At 41.9% G+C, this 18,330-nt stretch overlaps 1 protein-coding gene across 5 annotated transcripts in view; it reads right to left on the reverse strand.

Moving 5' to 3' along the window:
• Positions 1-18,330, reverse strand: part of rapgef6 (Rap guanine nucleotide exchange factor (GEF) 6) — a 125,317-nt gene that overhangs the window by 82,334 nt on the left and 24,653 nt on the right. For 4 of the 5 annotated variants that reach the window (XM_062406031.1, XM_062406029.1, XM_062406030.1 and 1 more), the window contains exons 2-4: positions 14,253-14,323; positions 13,419-13,475; positions 10,148-10,231 (exon numbers count right to left, since the gene is read on the reverse strand). In XM_062406031.1, coding sequence (XP_062262015.1) covers positions 10,148-10,231; positions 13,419-13,475; positions 14,253-14,323 — 212 coding nt within the window. Of the gene's footprint in view, positions 1-7,989; positions 8,226-10,147; positions 10,232-13,418; positions 13,476-14,252; positions 14,324-18,330 lie in introns of those variants that run through there. The other variant, XM_062406032.1, reaches the window with a different exon arrangement.

An 18,330-nucleotide genomic window follows, 5' to 3' on the forward strand; every position in this document is an offset into this window, starting at 1 on the left:
ATACACGTAGGAGAAGGAGGCGAAGATGTCAACTTTCCAAGAGCTCTTGGTGATAAGGGCTAACGTCAGTGTTAACGTGCTGTGAACAAAACCAGTTGCTTTCTGCTGTGAAATCTATACAACACGTCCGGTCTTCTGCATCCTCTACCGAGGTGTCAGCCCTCCTCTGAATGTTCTGGAAACGTTCACGTTCTCCTGCTGCGTTCTTCATATGTGAAAATGTCCAGACTCTTTCTGGACTTCATGTCTGAAAACAGCTTTGGTTTGCCGGCCTCCCAGGTTCAGCTGCTGTCTGCTGGCTGTTGTTCGTCTCTGATGAGCGGGAGGAGAGCAGCTGATGCGGTGGTGAGACCACGCGGCTCAGCCTGCTCTTTTCTTGTCACATGGGGATTCTACATGACGCCTTGGTTCACTCTGAGATTGTGTATGCATCAGCCAATCTTCTCTATACAGCCTCACTAGTATGTAGCATACAGAGGAAAAAACATTTGGCTGAATTCTAAATAGATTATTGATGAAATGTTGATTAGTTTAAATGCGTCGTGATTTCCTCTACTAAATGGGAAGCATTTGACCTTTACACATATAATGATCTCTTCGGAACTCAAAGTACTTGTGTGCTGCTGCACAACTTATTTTTACCGAAACAAATGCTCAACAGAAGTAAAATCAAGAGTACCAAATAGAGCTGCGTTTCACAATTACTCACAACTATGATCACTTACTTTCAATCTATTGCTTAATGAAGTAAAACATGTCCACTATAAGAGGCACAAGGTGATGTCTTTAATTTTCGAAAACCCGAAATTAACCAAATGTAATAGACAATTCTGACATATTAGAGTTTTCGTTTAAAAATAGACCTGAACATCTAATAGATTATCGTAAAAGTAACTGATCATTGTCAGTGTGATGCGTTAAGGGTCTCACCAGACAGTACAGCTACATAACTAAATGCACATCTGCAATTTATTTAAAATACCTTAAACACATGGTGTTTTAAATTCATTTGAATTTCTAGACACCTCTGAATGTTCTCTCCCACTCTTACGCATATGGTAATTATAAATGTCTGTTTCACATGAATTAAGTGTCAGAGTGTGAGAGATACCCCATGTGAACAACTTCATATCACTATGTGTGTGCAAGGTGTGTGTGTGTGTGTGTGTGTGTGTGTGTGTGTGTGTGTGTGTGTGTGTGTGTGTGTGTGTGTGTGTGTGTGTGTGTGTGTGTGTGTGTGTGTGTGTTGATCCCAAGAACAGACTGGTCTGTGGACACGTCTCCCTTTGGCGTTGCTAAAAGTGGCGACTCAGCATTGTTTAAGGACTGGAGGAGCGGCTGGTTTTAATTATGGAAGCGTGCTGAGCGAGGGGGGGAGCAAACGTTCACTTTCACATCTCCCCTCCGATGACTTTCTCACACGGTGCCTCCTTCCCTATATGTTTTTTTTTTTGCCCTTCGCTTCTTTTTCTCTTCCAATTCCATGCTATCATTCCAATGTATCTTTGTTGTCGCTTGCCCTACACTATTTTGCGTTTTTCATAGACTACTTGTAATTTCTCCTTTCTGTTGTTCTTTTCCTTCCTTTGCCATGTCCTGTCCACTTAACCTTTCTTGCCTTCTTCATTTTCTGCTTTTCTGTTGTCTTGCCCTCTCTCCTTATATTATATTCAATTTCATACTTTACTTTCTTTCTCTCCTCTTACTGATGGCCTTTCCTCTCCCTGAGCCAAAATAAAGAAGCAGTAGCAACCTTTCATCTCATCACATCCTTAATCACACATTCACACCAGTGAAGACACTGTTCTGACAATGGCACCTTCTTGTCTGAGGGCTCAGATGGAAGTCTGTCTTCATAATGTGTTACAAAAAACACACATAAGCTGTTTTTCTTCAGACAGAAGAAAGCTTGTGAAATAAATCGTGTGGTGCCTCACACTGATTCCGTTGAAAAGAAGGGGGCTCTACAGAAACACCCTATAACTCTATGAGCTGATTTGATTTGTGGGTCTGGATTTCTTCAGGTTTGCGTTTCAACTGTAGTTTGATCAATTACCTTTGAGAAGGTTTTAGTTGCCCACATTTAAGTGTGGAGGGCAATCCAAAATGTTAACAGATAATAAGCTTAAATGCCACCTGTCACTTTGTGTTTTGTGAGAGAAACGTTACACTTGTGTAGTCTCGTTGAACACTGTACGGAAAACGTAAGCTGCAGTTTGGGACCGAATATCTGCCACACCAACTCGAACACATTGTGCATCTACGTCCAAAGACTTCCTGAACGAGGGGGCAGAGGTTCACCTTAGAGCACCCGTCCTTGTCGATAGAGCATTACTGCTTCTTGGCAACAGCGTTAAAGCTCAGAGGATTACAGCAGGTATTTTACCGTAAACTAAATTATTCAGTAAATGTAAAACATATTATTGGTTTCCCCTTTTCATAAAGTGCTATGTTTAGGTGAATCCAGGGACCGTAAAAGATATTAAGCCTTATAAATTGATTTTTCTTATTTCGTTGTATAGCGCTGACAGAGGCAAAAAAAGCCCTCAAACCTCAAGTACCTTAAATGAGGTGAATGGGTTTAAGCAGAATAATTATACCTTTGATACAAGGTAATTGCTTTTTAATCGTGGGATATTTTATTGCCCTCTACCTCTTAGGAAATTCCTGCCTCCCTACATTGAGGTCAGAGGCTAGTGTCAGCTGCAGAAAACATTCCTGGAGCTGCGAAGAGGTTTACCGTCATCTGTCAGTGACACTCCAGTGAGGAAGATACAAGCAAGCACATGATCCCAAGCAGCAGGTCCAATAGTTAGAATACCCCACATTGTTACACCACAGGGTTCAGTTGACATTTGATTGTCTTGTCATTTGTGAAATGACCCGCTACCTCTTTTTATGTTGGGGTTGATTGGTCTAATTATCAATTATCTTCAAATAGTATGAGCTTTGACCAGAAAACCAACCTGAGAGACTGAATACATCGAACAAAATGTATATACTATCTAAACTCCAGCTCCCAGCAGAGCACCAACACCAGGCGGGGTTTTCAAGGGGTTCCGAGGAGGAATGCAGTCTGCTGGGCTCCAGTTCTCGAGTTCTCTCAGAGCCCTTAGCCTGGAGGTCAGCCCGACTCTGACAGATCTCTCCACACTCCACTGAGGCGAGACGCATGGTCCCTGTCAGCGCAGCACAAAGCCTGCCAAGCTTGTCTCTGCTTGTATACGAGTCCGTGTGTATGTGTTTACGTCTGCCTTTGTGAGGACCAGTTTGAGTGTTAGACTTTAGGAGCCAGTCCTCACAACTTAAAAACGGCTGTTAGAGGGTTCAGACATGGTTTGAGGCTTCAGGTTAGAATTGGGTTTAGGTTTAGGTTAGGCACTTAGTCAAGACAAGTGCTGTGCCTGTTCTAAGCATGCCTGGTTGAAATTGGCCTTTAACTTGGCAGTATTGCTGGTTGCAGATTTTTTTAAGTATAGCTTTTTTCAGCATAGGTGGCCATTAAATTAAACAGAAAATACAGAGCACCTCATTAGAAGATATCTCCCGAACTTTGGATGAACAAGGAAATGTTTTTTAACATATTCACAAATCACAATTTGTCTCATAGGGCTTAAAAAGGTGCAAAAACAAAGAAATACTACCAATAAAAACCCATTTACAGGGGGAAAAAATGTAGAAACCTCAGATTGAGCTGCATCATGCTTAGATCCATGGATCAACTCGTTTTGGACCCAGCCACCGTCAGGTTACTTCACCTTTGTTATGATGTCACTTGAAGTCACTTACAATGACAAGTCACAGCCCCCACTGCTACTGAGCGTCGTTCAGCACGTCTGTTTATTCCAAATGTAGTAATATTGTCCAAACAGCACCAACTCGACACTGCATGTTTTGGCGCCCCAAGCAACATATTCACCAACTTTCAAGTAGATTTGATAAATGGATTCCGAGAGAAGCAAACTAAAAATACACACACAGATTTCTTGCATTATAGTATGGTTGTTAAGTTAGGGTAAGGGGGTAGAAAATGCATTTTTGATGTAAGTGTGGGGAGAGCGTGGCCTAGGGGATAGAGCGGGTGCTCTGCAACAAGAAGGTTGCTGGTTCGAATCCCACTCTATCCCATCTGCATGCCTAAGTGTCCATGGCAAGATACTGAACCCCTAGATGGCCCCTCATAAAATGATGAGTGTTCTTAAAATGTAAGTCGCTTTGGATAAAAGCGTCAGCTAAATGACATGTAATGTAATGTAATAATGTAAAAGTGTCCTTGCTAAGATAGTGGCAGTGACAGTGCAGCTTGTGCTGCAGTTCCCTGATCACAGGCACGTGCAACATAAAACCGAGCTGTTGGGACCCTAAGATTCGGTATACAAACTCTGGTATGTGTGTGTAGGTTGGTGAAACAACCGAAGAAGAATCACATTTTTTTTTTTAAATAATAATCGAGCAGCAGAGCTAGAGATGGCAGACTCTACATTGCAAACTGGATGTGCCGTGTCTGTTTGTAGTTACAGACAAAGGTTGGACAAACTCTAATACACCTCAATGTGGCTTCTGATGTTTGCTCCTTCCTGTCACTTCTTCTTTTAGATCTACTGCACTCCCACAAAAGCAGAAGAATAAACAAACCTGTGTCAACCCAAAGTGAGCAATTGAGATTGTGTGTTCGACTGCATGAGCATGTACCCACCAAAGGATGCTGTTGCCCTGACTGAACTGAGATCTGTTACCTCTCTGTTGTCATCTGTTGGGAATCTGCGTCCCGCAGAGGAACTAAGACAAACCTCTAAAACCACTTGATGGCTAAACCTTCAGTCCTGCAAAGTAAAGGGGGTTTAAGAGTTTCAGGATCTCATTAAACAAACAAGCTGACCAGTGCATTAAGCATAAATCATGGCTTGAGCGGAGAGAGTTTATACAACAAGCTTATTTATTCCTGCACAAAAAGTCTCCGCTTATAGTGCAAGTAGAGTTCAGGACATATCCCTGTTGTAGTTGAAATTTCCGTGCCGTCGACTGGCAGGGGTTAGTTTATGTGTCCGCATGAAATAAAATAAGTTTTACTTTAAGTGAACAACAAAAAACAGTAACCTCATATCCTGGAGAAATACAGAAAATCCTCTATTGATCTGGTGTTCATTAAGTTCTGATAGTCCACCACATGAATGTTCAGACACGAGAATATTGGATTGATCAAGACATGAATCAATACTGATGTAATGCCCTAAAACATCGTACAACAATGTCAGTTCAAAACCAGGCTGTTGGTTTGCATGCTTCTCAGCACAAGTTGAGACAGGAAGCCTCTCGCTATGACTCATCTATTCACAAATCTTTCTCAGCCTGTTCCTTCTTTTATCAATCAGCTGACTGTGTGGGCGTCCTCAGTAATCCAATTCAATGTCACCATAACGAGCCAATCACGTCATCTGTTCGCCTCGCTCTTACAGTCAGTCGTCATTTCAGCTATTCCCTGCAACACTCCTCCACCCCATTAACCTGCCGTCTTCATATCCAGAGCCATGGTTGAGTCTAACAGAGTCCAGTTAGCATCTCATTTAGATCCTCAGCATTCTCTCCGTCCCATCAATCATCAACATCAATGATTAATCACCTATTCTACAAAGAGCCCCACCATCTTTCAATTGCAATTTAAGTTTGTTAAACTACCAACTGAAGTTTCCGCTGTTTCTGTTGAAATGACCAAGCGTTTTTATGATTAAACTAATTCGTCATTTGTTCTTCAAGACCTCTGTACCATGCTGGCATCCTCACATTATTTCCAAGCTATCTTATTATTTCAATTCACAGAAAAAGAGTGGCCTCGGGGGACAAGCACATCCTTTTACCATTGATAAATATGTGAAGTCATCAGCTACTTCAGCCCCCAAGTATAATGTCTTTCCTTGGAATGGCTGGCCCTTCTCCCAGCACTGAAGCTGAGCCTGCGCTGGATTTCAGCAGGTGATGATTTCTCTGCTCTCTTTTCCTGCAGAAACAAGTTGTTGGCAGAGACGAGAACAGGTTCAGCCCAGGTCCAGTGACAGCTGCAGCGCCCGGAGCAATAAACCATGACAGCCGGGCACAGAAACTCAGGCCACACACACACCCTGAGGTGTCATAAGCCTGGAAAACCCAGTGACGTGACCAAATAGTATTAAGAATACTACAAATATTAAACTTGGCTTATCATTTTAAGGAACACAAGGGTTGTTTATGCCAAGGTTTGCATGTTATAGCATCGCAATATATACAGCATGTTACAAGATATTTTAGTTTTATTTTATTGGAGTCAAACCAAAGACCTGGTGAGGTTTGAAAAGGAAAATATAATTCTAATCCCAAAATATGAATAGAAAATGTCAGTTTAACTTCTGTGTTGTGCTATGCTGTAAGAAATTTACCACTACTGGAAATGATCAACAAACCTGTGGCTCAACAGCTGAGGAGGAATTCAGCTCCAGTTTTCAAACTATGCAAAACTCTGGGAATGTGGTGCTTCAGGTTCTGGTGAAAGGCGATTGACAGAACGTCACAACTCAAAGCAGTAGTTACTTTATGTTACATCATCGTGATCACAAGGTGAACGTTAGAAACAGTGTTCATGACACAAACTAATATGAATTAAAGAATAGGCTCTTTTGTTTTATGCTGCTTTGAAGGAAAACAAGCCACAAACGAATTCTCCAATTTGTTATTTGATCTATAACAATCAAAAGATTTGTTTGTGCGACAGTAAGAGTTTCACTTTCAACTGACAACAATACATAGACGATCCCGGCTAGTGTTATTTGTTAAGTGAGAGTTTCGGTCAGAAATCGAACCCACAGAGAGTGCCGTGCCTATGTTCCACACGTATCCATGGGAATGATGACCAATAATAAGGAAAAGAGAACTGCTGACCACAATCTGACACTATTCTCAGCTCACTCTGCTGCGCTTCCTCTTGGTTTTAGTGTTTGGTTGGCAAACACTGACCACTGTGACTCACATTTAGGAAGACTGGAGAGCTGGCTGACAGTCAAGAGTAGACAAACCACCAGCGCACATAAGCTCATCAAAAACAGCCAGACAGACTCCAAGTAATAATGGCAGTGGGTCGTTCAAAAACATTACAGCACATTACGAAAGTGGGGGTGGGGATTGGGTAACAGGGGTAATTTAAAACCTCGAAATATCAGAGCAAAACAGAGAAACCCCCACAGCTCAACTCTAATACAGTGAGTTTAAGTCTCCTCACAGCTTTGAGATTGATAACCAAACACACTTGACTGATCGTCCATTCATAAATAGTCAGATAAGTGAACTACACGGTTGTCAATGTTTGACTTGTGGAGCTTCAAGGAAGTAAAGCTTTCAAACAACTACACAGTTAAACAATAAGACGATAAAAAATCCTCCAGACGCAACAATAGCATGTAAATATATAACCTGCTGCTGTAGATAGTGTTTGCATCCAAATCAAGCTTTGATTTCCATAATGTCCTCCTTCTCTGACTGTTTAACTCAGCCTTCACTGCACACTGAATCATTACTGACTTTAATCAAACCTCGCCAGTGCAAACATTTTGACCGAGACCATGAGTGGCTTCATGTGAAAGAGTTTAACACAAAGTAGGTCTGCTTCTCTTTGAGATAATCAGAGCAGATGAAGACAGACAGCCCTGTGTGTGTTTTCGGAGCTGCGGGTCCGAGCTGTGTTAAGCTATGCTGCCACAGTGCCATGGGGAATTCCTGGTTATCGAGTTGGTTAAAACGATGGCGGGCAGGAAATGGAGCATGCTGGGTTGAAGAAAGCGCAGGACGAAAAAAAGAGCGAGTGGGAGAGACACGGAGAGAGAGAGAGAGAGAGAGAGAGAGAGAGAGAGAGAGAGGGAGTTTTGAAAAATCTCAACTGAAGTCACAGTGCTAGCGGCTGCAATCCCACAGCTACAAGATGGGAAGCAGTGTGACAAACTTGAAAAAAAGCTTCAGATCACTGACCAGGAACCGGAATGTTGGGGGTCCACTTCTTTGGAATCGTTTTAGGTGAAATGATATCCGGCATATTATCCACAAAGAGGAGAGGGGAACATATAATATTCCAGTTAATCCAGGCTTAGATCCACGTGTTTGTTTTACACTCCAGAATAGAATGAACAAGTTAAAAGTTTCTTCAGAAAGCAGAAGTAAGTGACTGTCAGCCTTTTAGTTTGTCTTGAAGTGAGGGAGGAGTGTGAGTGTGTGTGTTCCCTCCCGCTCTGCTATGTTCTGTCTGTCCGCTGGCTCCAGGGAGGTGTGTGAATGTGTGTGTCGGTGTGTGCATTTGTGTGTGTGTTTGTGTGTGTGTAGCCTGCTCATTTCCTGCCTGGATGTGCTTCTGGGCTCCAGGCGGGCAGGCTGCTCAGGAACACATGGCCAGCCACTGTTCTGCCAGGGGTTCCGCATTCCCAACACACAAACACACACACACACTTACACGCGTATACACACACGTATGCACAACATTCCCCTATTAGCCCTCTTGTGACCCTTTCGAAGCCCCCCTGCTGTTACTAGTACTCATGTGCAGACACACACACACCCTCCAGTCCTTTGCAGGGCACTGACCCTCCCCCACCCCACTCTGTTATCTACTGACCTACACTGGAATGGAACACACCCACACTCACACCCACACGCACACTGCCCGGAGGTTATTGATACTTGGCCAACTATAATCCAGTCGGTCAGTTGGTGCTTTGTTTTGTTGGTGTTGGATAAACTGACTTAGTATCACACCATCTATTTCTCTCTCTTCCTTCCCTCAACATGTGGCCTGTAAATGATCTGTAATCAGTACAACCAACTGAACCAACTGTTGCATTATTTAATTATTCCCAGTTTTGTCCAATCAGCTGAATTTCTTATCAAACTTACCCAGCAGAGAGAAGGGAGGTGTCCAGCCTTTCAAACTAGGACACTAAGAGCACCAGTGTCCATTGAATTGAATTATTCAACAGTGACGCTGGGAAGTGTTTAAGTCATCACTCTGTGCTTTGGAAAACTGCAATGAACATTTCACTATTTTAAGACACTTTACTCAAATGATAAGGAATTGGTAGTATCCCTAAAATAGATGGATTTTCCATATTAATGAATTTTGTTTACCTTATCTTCAGAATTAGGGTCCTTTACATGCCAAAGTTTACAAACCTAAACTCATTTCTCAGTTTCATAATTAGAGTTCATGTTTGGTTTCATGTTCCTTTAAAGTGCTCCAGAATTTGCCATGACGTTCAGTGACAATCTCAAGGGAACGTTAAAAGCAAAGAGCTGCTTCCTTCAAAAGAAACACCATGACCAGCAGGAACCCTGGCAAATCTAGGTATTGTGGAGTTTGAGTCATCAGTCTCAATTCCTAACAAACACTCTCCAGCAGATGAAACTCTTGACCAGGGGCTCATCTTTTTTTTTGATTTAGACATATAAATGCTCCAAAGGCATTTATATGTGCCTGCCCCCTCTTCCATCCCTGGCATGCAATGCTTCAGTTTCAGGTCGACTACAACAACAGAGGAAAGATAAACATTGGTGCTGAACACCGACCGATTTCTGCCACAGCTTTTCCTGCTTACAACCAATTCCAGTGTTTAAACAGGTGCAACATCGCTATTTAAGGTATTTTTTGAGTCTTGCTTTCTCGTGGGTCTGTGGAGTGGGGGCTGGTATTTCCTTATGATTCTGGTTTACTAGCTCAGAACATGTTCTGGATGAATCTCTTAAATATACATACATATATATATATATATATATATATATATATATAAAACGCACGACATGTCGGTAAAAAAATTCTTTTGTACTTCTTTTGTGAATTTATTTCTGAATTTTTGACAGAACATCACCTGGCCAGCCAGAAGTCCAAGTGGGTCCTTACTGCTCAGAGCATATCTGCCCTGGTATGGTTTATGATATGCACCCAAACAACTCGGATATCAGGTCTGTGTTTTGATACCTTTCCCCTTTATGACTGTTTCCTTGTTACAGATCAACACACAGAAAGGCAGGATAAAAACACACACACACATAAGCACGTGTGTGTGTGTGTGTGTGTGTGTGTGTGTGTGTGTGTGTGTGTGTGTGTGTGTGTGTGTGTGTGGTTGTGCGTGCGATTACTTACCAGCACCTTGCCAGGTACATGTGCTCCTTGACGAACACTGATCCAGAGAGCAGGATGTACCAACAGGTAGCGATGCTGTCTGGGCTGAGGAGACACAGAACACAGTGGTGTGAAACACTAACAGAGTAACACTGCAGTCGGTGCTTCACAACACCTAATGTGTCAGAAACACGAACAATGTGAACTTTCAATATCCCCATCCTTGCACCTGTGATATATATCATGATTGTTAATTATTTGGTGTGTACGTTCTTTAGTTTTCCAAAATGTCATGTTAGTTTAAATCTACACTTCATTACGCTTCCTTTGCACTAAATCAAACAAGCCGGCATATTGCCAACCCCGAGTGCAGACTCTGAGATGTGAAGTGTAACACAACAGCATCTGCGTCTGTCTCACAGTTCCAGCTCTGATCTGGGTCTGGGACTACACCTGCTGCTGGTATAATAGTGCAACAACAATGCCCTCCACTATCCTGTTAATACCTTTTAAATAGAGAGGCAACTTTCCTGCCTCAAACAAACTGTTTTAAAGGGACTAATGACACTGCGATAGACAATCTCACATTCTTTCCCGGAGACGCCGGTTGCAACATCTATCATGAACGGTAGGTTGAGGTTTTTTGATACCACTTTTGCCCGGGCTCCAGACTATGATCATAACAGGCTCACATGTGACAACTTTCTGAGATCGTGTGAGTTAAAGTTTTACATGTGAGTGCCAGTTGATCATTAGGCTGCTATGATGGACCTTGTGTACTTGTTCTGTGAAAGACATTGTAGTTGAAAGTAGTGCTTTTTCTCTTCTTCTCATTTTCCTGCACTCTCATTATCACTTGTGTCGGGGTCGGGACCTCTCGTTGGCTCTTCTATGCCACCAACTTTTATGATGACGATGATCCAGTGAAGAAATTATACCCATTTAAACCATAATGGTGACCACACTACCAAACACCAAAGCACTTTAACAGCCTAACGATCATCACGCACCAGAAAACGTAACTTGCAGTTGCATATGTTCCTAATTTTTATCATAGTCTGGATCTCTGGCCATTTATTTACGATCACTCCAGGCTGCTCTCAGAGTCGGGCTCATGCAGTGCTTTATGTAAAAAGTTTAAAAGTCCCCTGAAGTTAAAACAAATCATTTGTAGAGACCCCGGCCCTCCTCCCAACCCTACCGCTGCCTCATTTCAATCCTCAGCATAGCTCTGCTTACTCAGGCTTTTAACTGATGCTCTGTTCCTTACACCCTGTATATCCTGCTATATGTTATATGTTTTTGCTTCAGATTCTTGGAGCCGACTTGGGGCTTTTCTCTTCTTCACAAATCTATGTTTAGGGCTGAATTGGCTGGAAAGACAATTTAAATCAATAGCGGGAGAAGTATCTCAAGTCTTTGAAAAATGCAGAAGTTATAGGAAAAGAGATGCAGAGTGGGATCTCTAAATATTTGAAAGAAAATATAGTGCACATCCAACCTTTGAATCCCAAGCGATGCATTTTGCATTAGCAGAAACATGTTCCATGCCAAGCACTATAGAGCTATGATATAATGTAAGGTGCATAGAACCCATTAGCATGCAGCCATGCTAACAGGGCTGGAATAAACGGAACTGAGGGAGTCACGTTTTTCTGGTCTGTCACGATGCAACATGAAATTCTTACATCTGAAGAGAAGATATATGATTGGTCACGCTATTTCACGTATTGATCTTATCTATTAATACCCAGCACCAGTCTAATTATGCACACAACAAGCCGGGTGCGTGAATCAGTAAAGAGTCAGGAAACAATCAGAGAGGTCAATCAGACGCATGGATACAAAGCCTGGGAACATGGAGTGGGATGAGCAACACCCTCTTCTTCCATTGATAGCAACAGTGGATTTTCCATGTCCTATATGTGGGGCAATATTTTCTCAATGCATTCAACTATAAGGGCAGAGCTTTTTATAGGCACAAACTTAGCAAATTGGTAGGGGCGTTGCAACAGGGCAGGCAAAGCAGGCAATAGCCCGTGGCCATGAGTAGAGAGGGGGCTGATTATGTTACTGTGTGTATGTGTGTGTGAGATACTGATTAATTGTACATGGCAGGTGCTTTGTTCTGGGTTAAGGTACTAAAGACTGGCCCCTGGTAGGCAAGAGAGGAAGTGTGTGTGCGTGCATGCATGTGCGCGTGTGTGTGTGTGAGTGCGTTTATTGGATGGTAAATGAAACCACTGAGTTTCTAATGTGATTCTAGCGAGGACTATAATACATCAACAGGACATCTCTCACACTTCCTCCACATTTCAGCTGCCTTCATCCCTCTCCTACCGTGTTTCAAAACTCCCCTCACTTCATTTTCTCACCACGTCTCACCTCCCTCTCAACATTGCTATCCTTTCCTCCTTCCATTCTTTCCTCACCCCATTTGTCTCCTTCTCTGCATTCTTCTAATGTAGCTCCTTACTTCCCCTCATTTCCCCACCTTGTCTTCTCATCATCCCAACATCTATTGTCCACTTTTTTCAACACGATCCACAGCCTTACCTTCTGTTAGTATATTATTCCTCTGTCATCCCTCTTTTCATCCTTTACTCCCCCCTTCCCCTTGACTAGTGTTCCTCTAAATTCCCACCCTATATTATGATAAACCGACGTCCTTCTGCCTCATTCACCTCAGTATCCTTTTATTCACAACCTCTGACGGACAGGCAGAACTTAAGGCAGGCAGGCTATCAGTGGATCTGTCAACATTAGCGTCACTTTCTCATCAGTGTCCTCAACCCGACAGCTATAATAGGCTCAAGAAAAATGGATCAACGCAAAAAAAATGAGGTTCTAATGGGTTGTTCAAACATTTCTCTAAGAAACGGCCCATAATGTGGATGATTTAACATCAGCCTTAATCCACATTTCTACTTGGAACATTTCCATCCATCTATTATCTGTGATGCTTATCCTTTGAGGGGGCCAGCTGACATACGGCGATTGGTGAGGTACACCCTGGACAGATCGCACTCACATTCACACCTATGGTCAATTTACATACTTGAACTAACCCCAATCTGCATGTGGCAGGGCTGTGGATTACCCAGAAGAAGAAAAAACGCAGACCCAAGCTAAATTAATATTCAAACCGAGAACCTTTCTATACCTTAATTCTAATCTTTGAATCAGGACATTACGGACAATACCTTTGAGAAAAAGTTATTCTAATAAAGAGAGAGATAAAGTGCAGCAGAAAACCGAGCACTTCCTGCACATTGCGAGGACTTGTACTTACTAGAACAGGACGTGGTTAGCATCATGTCTCTCGTATCTCCCTGAGGTGCACATCGACCTGAGAGAGAAAGATAAAGATGTTAACTTTTTCCCCTCCCAAAACCCCCCCAACATCCCTAATACATCTCTCTAGCTCTGAAAATCAGTCACACATCCATCCCAGACATCTGAGAACAGCTCTCCAATTTTAGACACCATCATTACTGTCCGTCAGCTCTGAGTGTTAAGGTGACCCACTACTCGTTTTCTTGCTGTAGCCCAACTAGCGTTTCACTTTCTTTGGCTGGGCCTGACTTTTGCAGTCTGTTTGAATTTTGGTCAAGTGAGCCCACACAAGTCAATTGCCACCACGAGAATTCAATTTTGGTTACCGGGCAAAGGTTAACTATGAATTTTCATCAACTTTATCATTTATTACTAATCATGAAAAACTGCCATCAATATCTAAAACCATCATTGTTATAAAACCTGCCATTGTCGAATTATTTCTCAGGAGGGCTGATAACGATCTGCTTAACTGAACCCAACAAGCAACAACCACATTCCTCACATGCCTGACCTTCAAACAGAACATTTTAAACATGTTTGGTGTGAACGCGTAACAACCACCTTAGCGGGAATGGCCTGTGAACAATAGACAAAACTTGGAAAAGTGAACCTCGAGCAAAAGGCACTTGAAAAAATTCCAATCGCTCTTAAACCTGTTAGAGTAGGGTGTGCCCTATATAATTACTATTCACGCAGAAAGTTGGCCTATCGGCTATTCTACAGTCAATCTGGTAGGCTGATACTGGGATTGACTCATCTTTCAATAGCAGAAAAATAAAGACTTTACCTTAGCTGGTGTTCCCTGAGGTTAGAGAGGACGTCCATATGGTAGAGGTGTAAGTAGATGGTGTGAAGGTCCTGTAGGATGAAAAGATGAAGGAATTAATTCACTTGTCGACATCCATAACTCAACAGGTGAGACGGTTAAATAATATCACGTTTCCACAAGCACACAAATAAAAAGGGGGAAAGCTTCAGAGAGTCTATATACATAGGTTGATGGGACTCACTAGGATAATGTGTAAAGGGTGACAGGTGGGCATGGTTTGCAGTGTCTAGGAAATTGGAGCACGACCAATATGGATGTTTTGGGGCTGATACTGATTTTAGGGAGTATAAAATGTCTTATATCAACATATTAGCTGAAAAGTATGAATAAAAACATTGGCAATGTTACTTAAGATCTCGTTATTAAACCCCTATGATAGAGAAATGTAATTAAGACTTGATATTTTAAAATTTGATCATGAACTTTAGTGTAATTTAAATATAATGAAAAAGAAAGCACAAACAGACAAATATATGGAGCTTGAATTAAAAAAAATATTATTTATATTATTACAGTTTCACCCATTCACACAGTCCATCTATGTGCAACACCTTCTCTATCACATATCACTCACACACTGCCTTCACAGCCATCAGGGGGAAATTGGGGTTCATTATTTCACAGAATGCAGGAGCTAGGGATCGACCCACCACCACCTTCTGGCTGATGTACGACCCTCTTTACCTCCTGAGCCACAGTACCCAATCTGACAGACTGGATCGACTTATGATATGCATAACACTATGACCTCTCCTACTAGTGGGAAGCCATTTTAGAAATAAAGATTACTGCTTTTTCAAACAATAAACATATTATACACGCAAGTCTGTAAAAACCTGAAAATCAATGAGTTTGCTGCAGCATTTTGAAAATCAAAGCTTTTAAAAGATTAGCTCATTGTTTTGAGTGTGTGGAACGTCTCAGCACAGTGTAAATCACATCCAGTGCTGGTGTTCTCTGACAGACGCCGCTTGGACGATGCCGAACACTGCCTATCAAACTGACACCCTCAAACCAGACAGACAGGCAGGCAAACCACTTATCAGTGCACATGACAGCAGCGAGACACGCAGATATATTCACTGCAAGCCTTAAAATAGTTCCTCTATCAGGGCCAGCTGTCAAAACATTAAGAGGATGCCAGAGTGTGTGTGTGTGTGTGTGTGTGTGTGTGTGTGTGTCTGAGAAGGGAACAGCTTCTCATAAGCTTCTGTTGGATCAAACAAACAGCTACTTCTAACAGGTGGACGTCATGGCCGACTACTCACGTGCACACGCGTGTTCAAAGACACACACAGATAGATGCATGGCTAATTCACTGCAGAGAGGAGAGACGACTCCTTTTCTTTTAGAAATCCTCACCATGTATAATCCCAGTCTTACTGACTCTATATAGAAGCCTGTACATAGAATATTTTAAGACACAATATTGTTCTAAAGGCAAACTTTTCCTATAAAAGCTACAGCCTGTGTTCTTACAATTTAAAGCCAAACCTAAATCTAAATGCCACTTTTTCTGTCAATGTGTAGTAGACAAAACCTAGGTTCACCTTCAAGCATTTATACATTTCCTGTGTGATTGAAATAGTCACCCATATCCAAGCAGGTGAGACAAATGGGAATATTTAAACAAAAAAACAGCACCAGACTTTGAAACTCCTCCCATCCGAACAGACCAAAAAACTCCCTATCCAACGTGCCTCTTTAGGCTAAAGCCGAGGCACAGCTGCAGTTTAGCGAGTACACACACAAAGCTGGGAAAGTCACAATGCTCTAATCTGAAACTAATAAATCAGAAAGTCCCCTAGAGACCAAATTCACATTTGCAGTGTGTGTTTCCTTTGCTGGAGCATTAATCTCCTGAACTGCTTTTCTTTATAGTTTAAAAGAGACATTGTGATAAAAATGATTGTCAAACATTTCATACAAATACTGAAAGTCGGACAAACGTGTTCTGAGTATTTTGAGGTTGTGTAGCCAGAGGCTGTGGCAGCTTTTCTAAGCAGCATAAACAAATCAAACCCCTGATAAGACACACACAAATATGAATTTCAATAAGAAAACAATTATGGATCATATGAGCGTGTAAGTGTGCATGTACTGTATGCTTGTACTAGTAAACAGAGTCAAGCAGTGGGAGCCAATGGAGGCAGAGATCAACACTAGGGAATAAAGAGCCTTCAATGCATTTGACCAACACACCTCTGTCTGACTCAGGAAGGTATGTGTAATGCGGGGGAGAAGAGAGAGAAGGCAGGTGAGGGAGAAGTGTAGAAGAAGGAAAAAGAGTGGGCGTGAACAGAGAACAGTGAGACAAGATATACAAAGAGTGAAAACAGAAAACAAGAGATTAAACATTGGAGATGAGAGATAAAGTGGAAGTCCTGTTACGCAGGTTGCTATCGTTGAATCGCTGCTACCTGAGAACGCGTTGATAATGTTAGAAAGAAATGTAATAGCACTTATTTAGAGTGTCTAGTTCCCATGCTGATTCTTATTTGAATTAACTGTGACTAACAAGTTGGAATTTTGGCAAGGTTTCTATCAGCTGCTAACAGGAATCAGTATATGAGGGTTTTTCCTGATGACAAAAATCGTAATCTTAGTTCCTCGTGCACCTTGAATGACACTGAACACAGGGCTCTCATTAGAGTAAGAGTTCATCGCTGAAGGGCCAAGAGCTCAACCTGGCCAGAGAAGAGCTGCAACCTCCATTTACTGATCCCGAGGCAGAGCGAGCAGGCACCGACATGCAAGGTTCACAGCGGCAAGGAGGTAGAACTGTATTGACATCAGATCACAGTTAACTGGGTTATTGAGCTATACAAACTGCTCCAGTAAGCGCTCCTGTCATGTTGCTGAGCATGCATGTGTCTTATGTGCCTGCAAGCCTGGGGCAAGTGCCGTGGATCAGATAAGAGCAGACAGCCCCAATACCCACCCCCCATACTTTTTAGTGTCTTCCTGGGTTACATTACCGTACAGCAGCAATACCGAAAGCATTATTTCACAAGGGTCCTTCTGTATCAAGTGGCAACCATGTAGAAATATTTGTAGTCTTTTGGCCTGAGACAAACCAACCATCATATGACAAGCAAAGAGCTACATATTTAGGATGGAGGGTTTCACCTAAAACCTGAGTTGAGATGGTGCATGTATGAGCAGGATTTTTTTCTGATTGTGGTCCCGTTATACAACTTACAAAAAAAGTGAGGTGCAACCCATTGAGGAGGAGAATGTAGATGATAAACTTCTAAAGCCAAAGTTTTACAATATTTAACCAAAACAAACAAAAATCCATAATCAGAAATAATTCCAAAGGAGGTGGAAAAGTGGATTTTAAGAATTTGAAACGAAACAAACCTCAACAGGTCTAATATATTATTCAAAGAAGAGTTATATGTCTTAAAATTTGTCTTGGACAGATCAATGCTAAAATGTATGGGGGGTTTGAAATATCAAATGTCATTGTCTATTACTTCATTGATTATCATTTCAATGTATTAGTGTGTACATTTTCAGAAAATGGTCAGAAGAACAATTTAACAATTCCTCAGATGATATCTTCAAATTGCTTTTTTTAAGTTTCAGTCCAACAGACTAAAACCCAAACATATGGATGAAAACTAGTCGGGTTTGGGTTTGTAAAGCTGCACCTTGTCTCACCTCACTTGTTTATGTTAGAGCTCTGGAAATTGGTTGTTGCAGCAACCTCACTGAGCAGGGCAGAGTTTGACTGAATGCTGATCTTGCTCATTTCCTTGGCTCATCAGACTGGTCAGCTGAATTCACTTTACTTTCCACTATTGTTTCACTAATATGTAGAAAAGGAATCTAAAACAACAGCAGCACCAGATATATATGGATTTACAAATGTGCCAGCATGACCTTTAAGCAAAGCGCATAGTGATTACTCTACTACTACACTCACCAATGAAGCCGACTGTCCCTATTTCATGTATTGATTGAGTAAAGCAGGTCATCAATAGGCCGGGACAGACAGATAGCAGGATGTCAGGGGAGGGAACCACTGCTT

This window comes from Platichthys flesus, chromosome 15, assembly GCF_949316205.1.
Source record: "Platichthys flesus chromosome 15, fPlaFle2.1, whole genome shotgun sequence".
NCBI classification, from domain to species: domain Eukaryota; kingdom Metazoa; phylum Chordata; class Actinopteri; order Pleuronectiformes; family Pleuronectidae; genus Platichthys; species Platichthys flesus.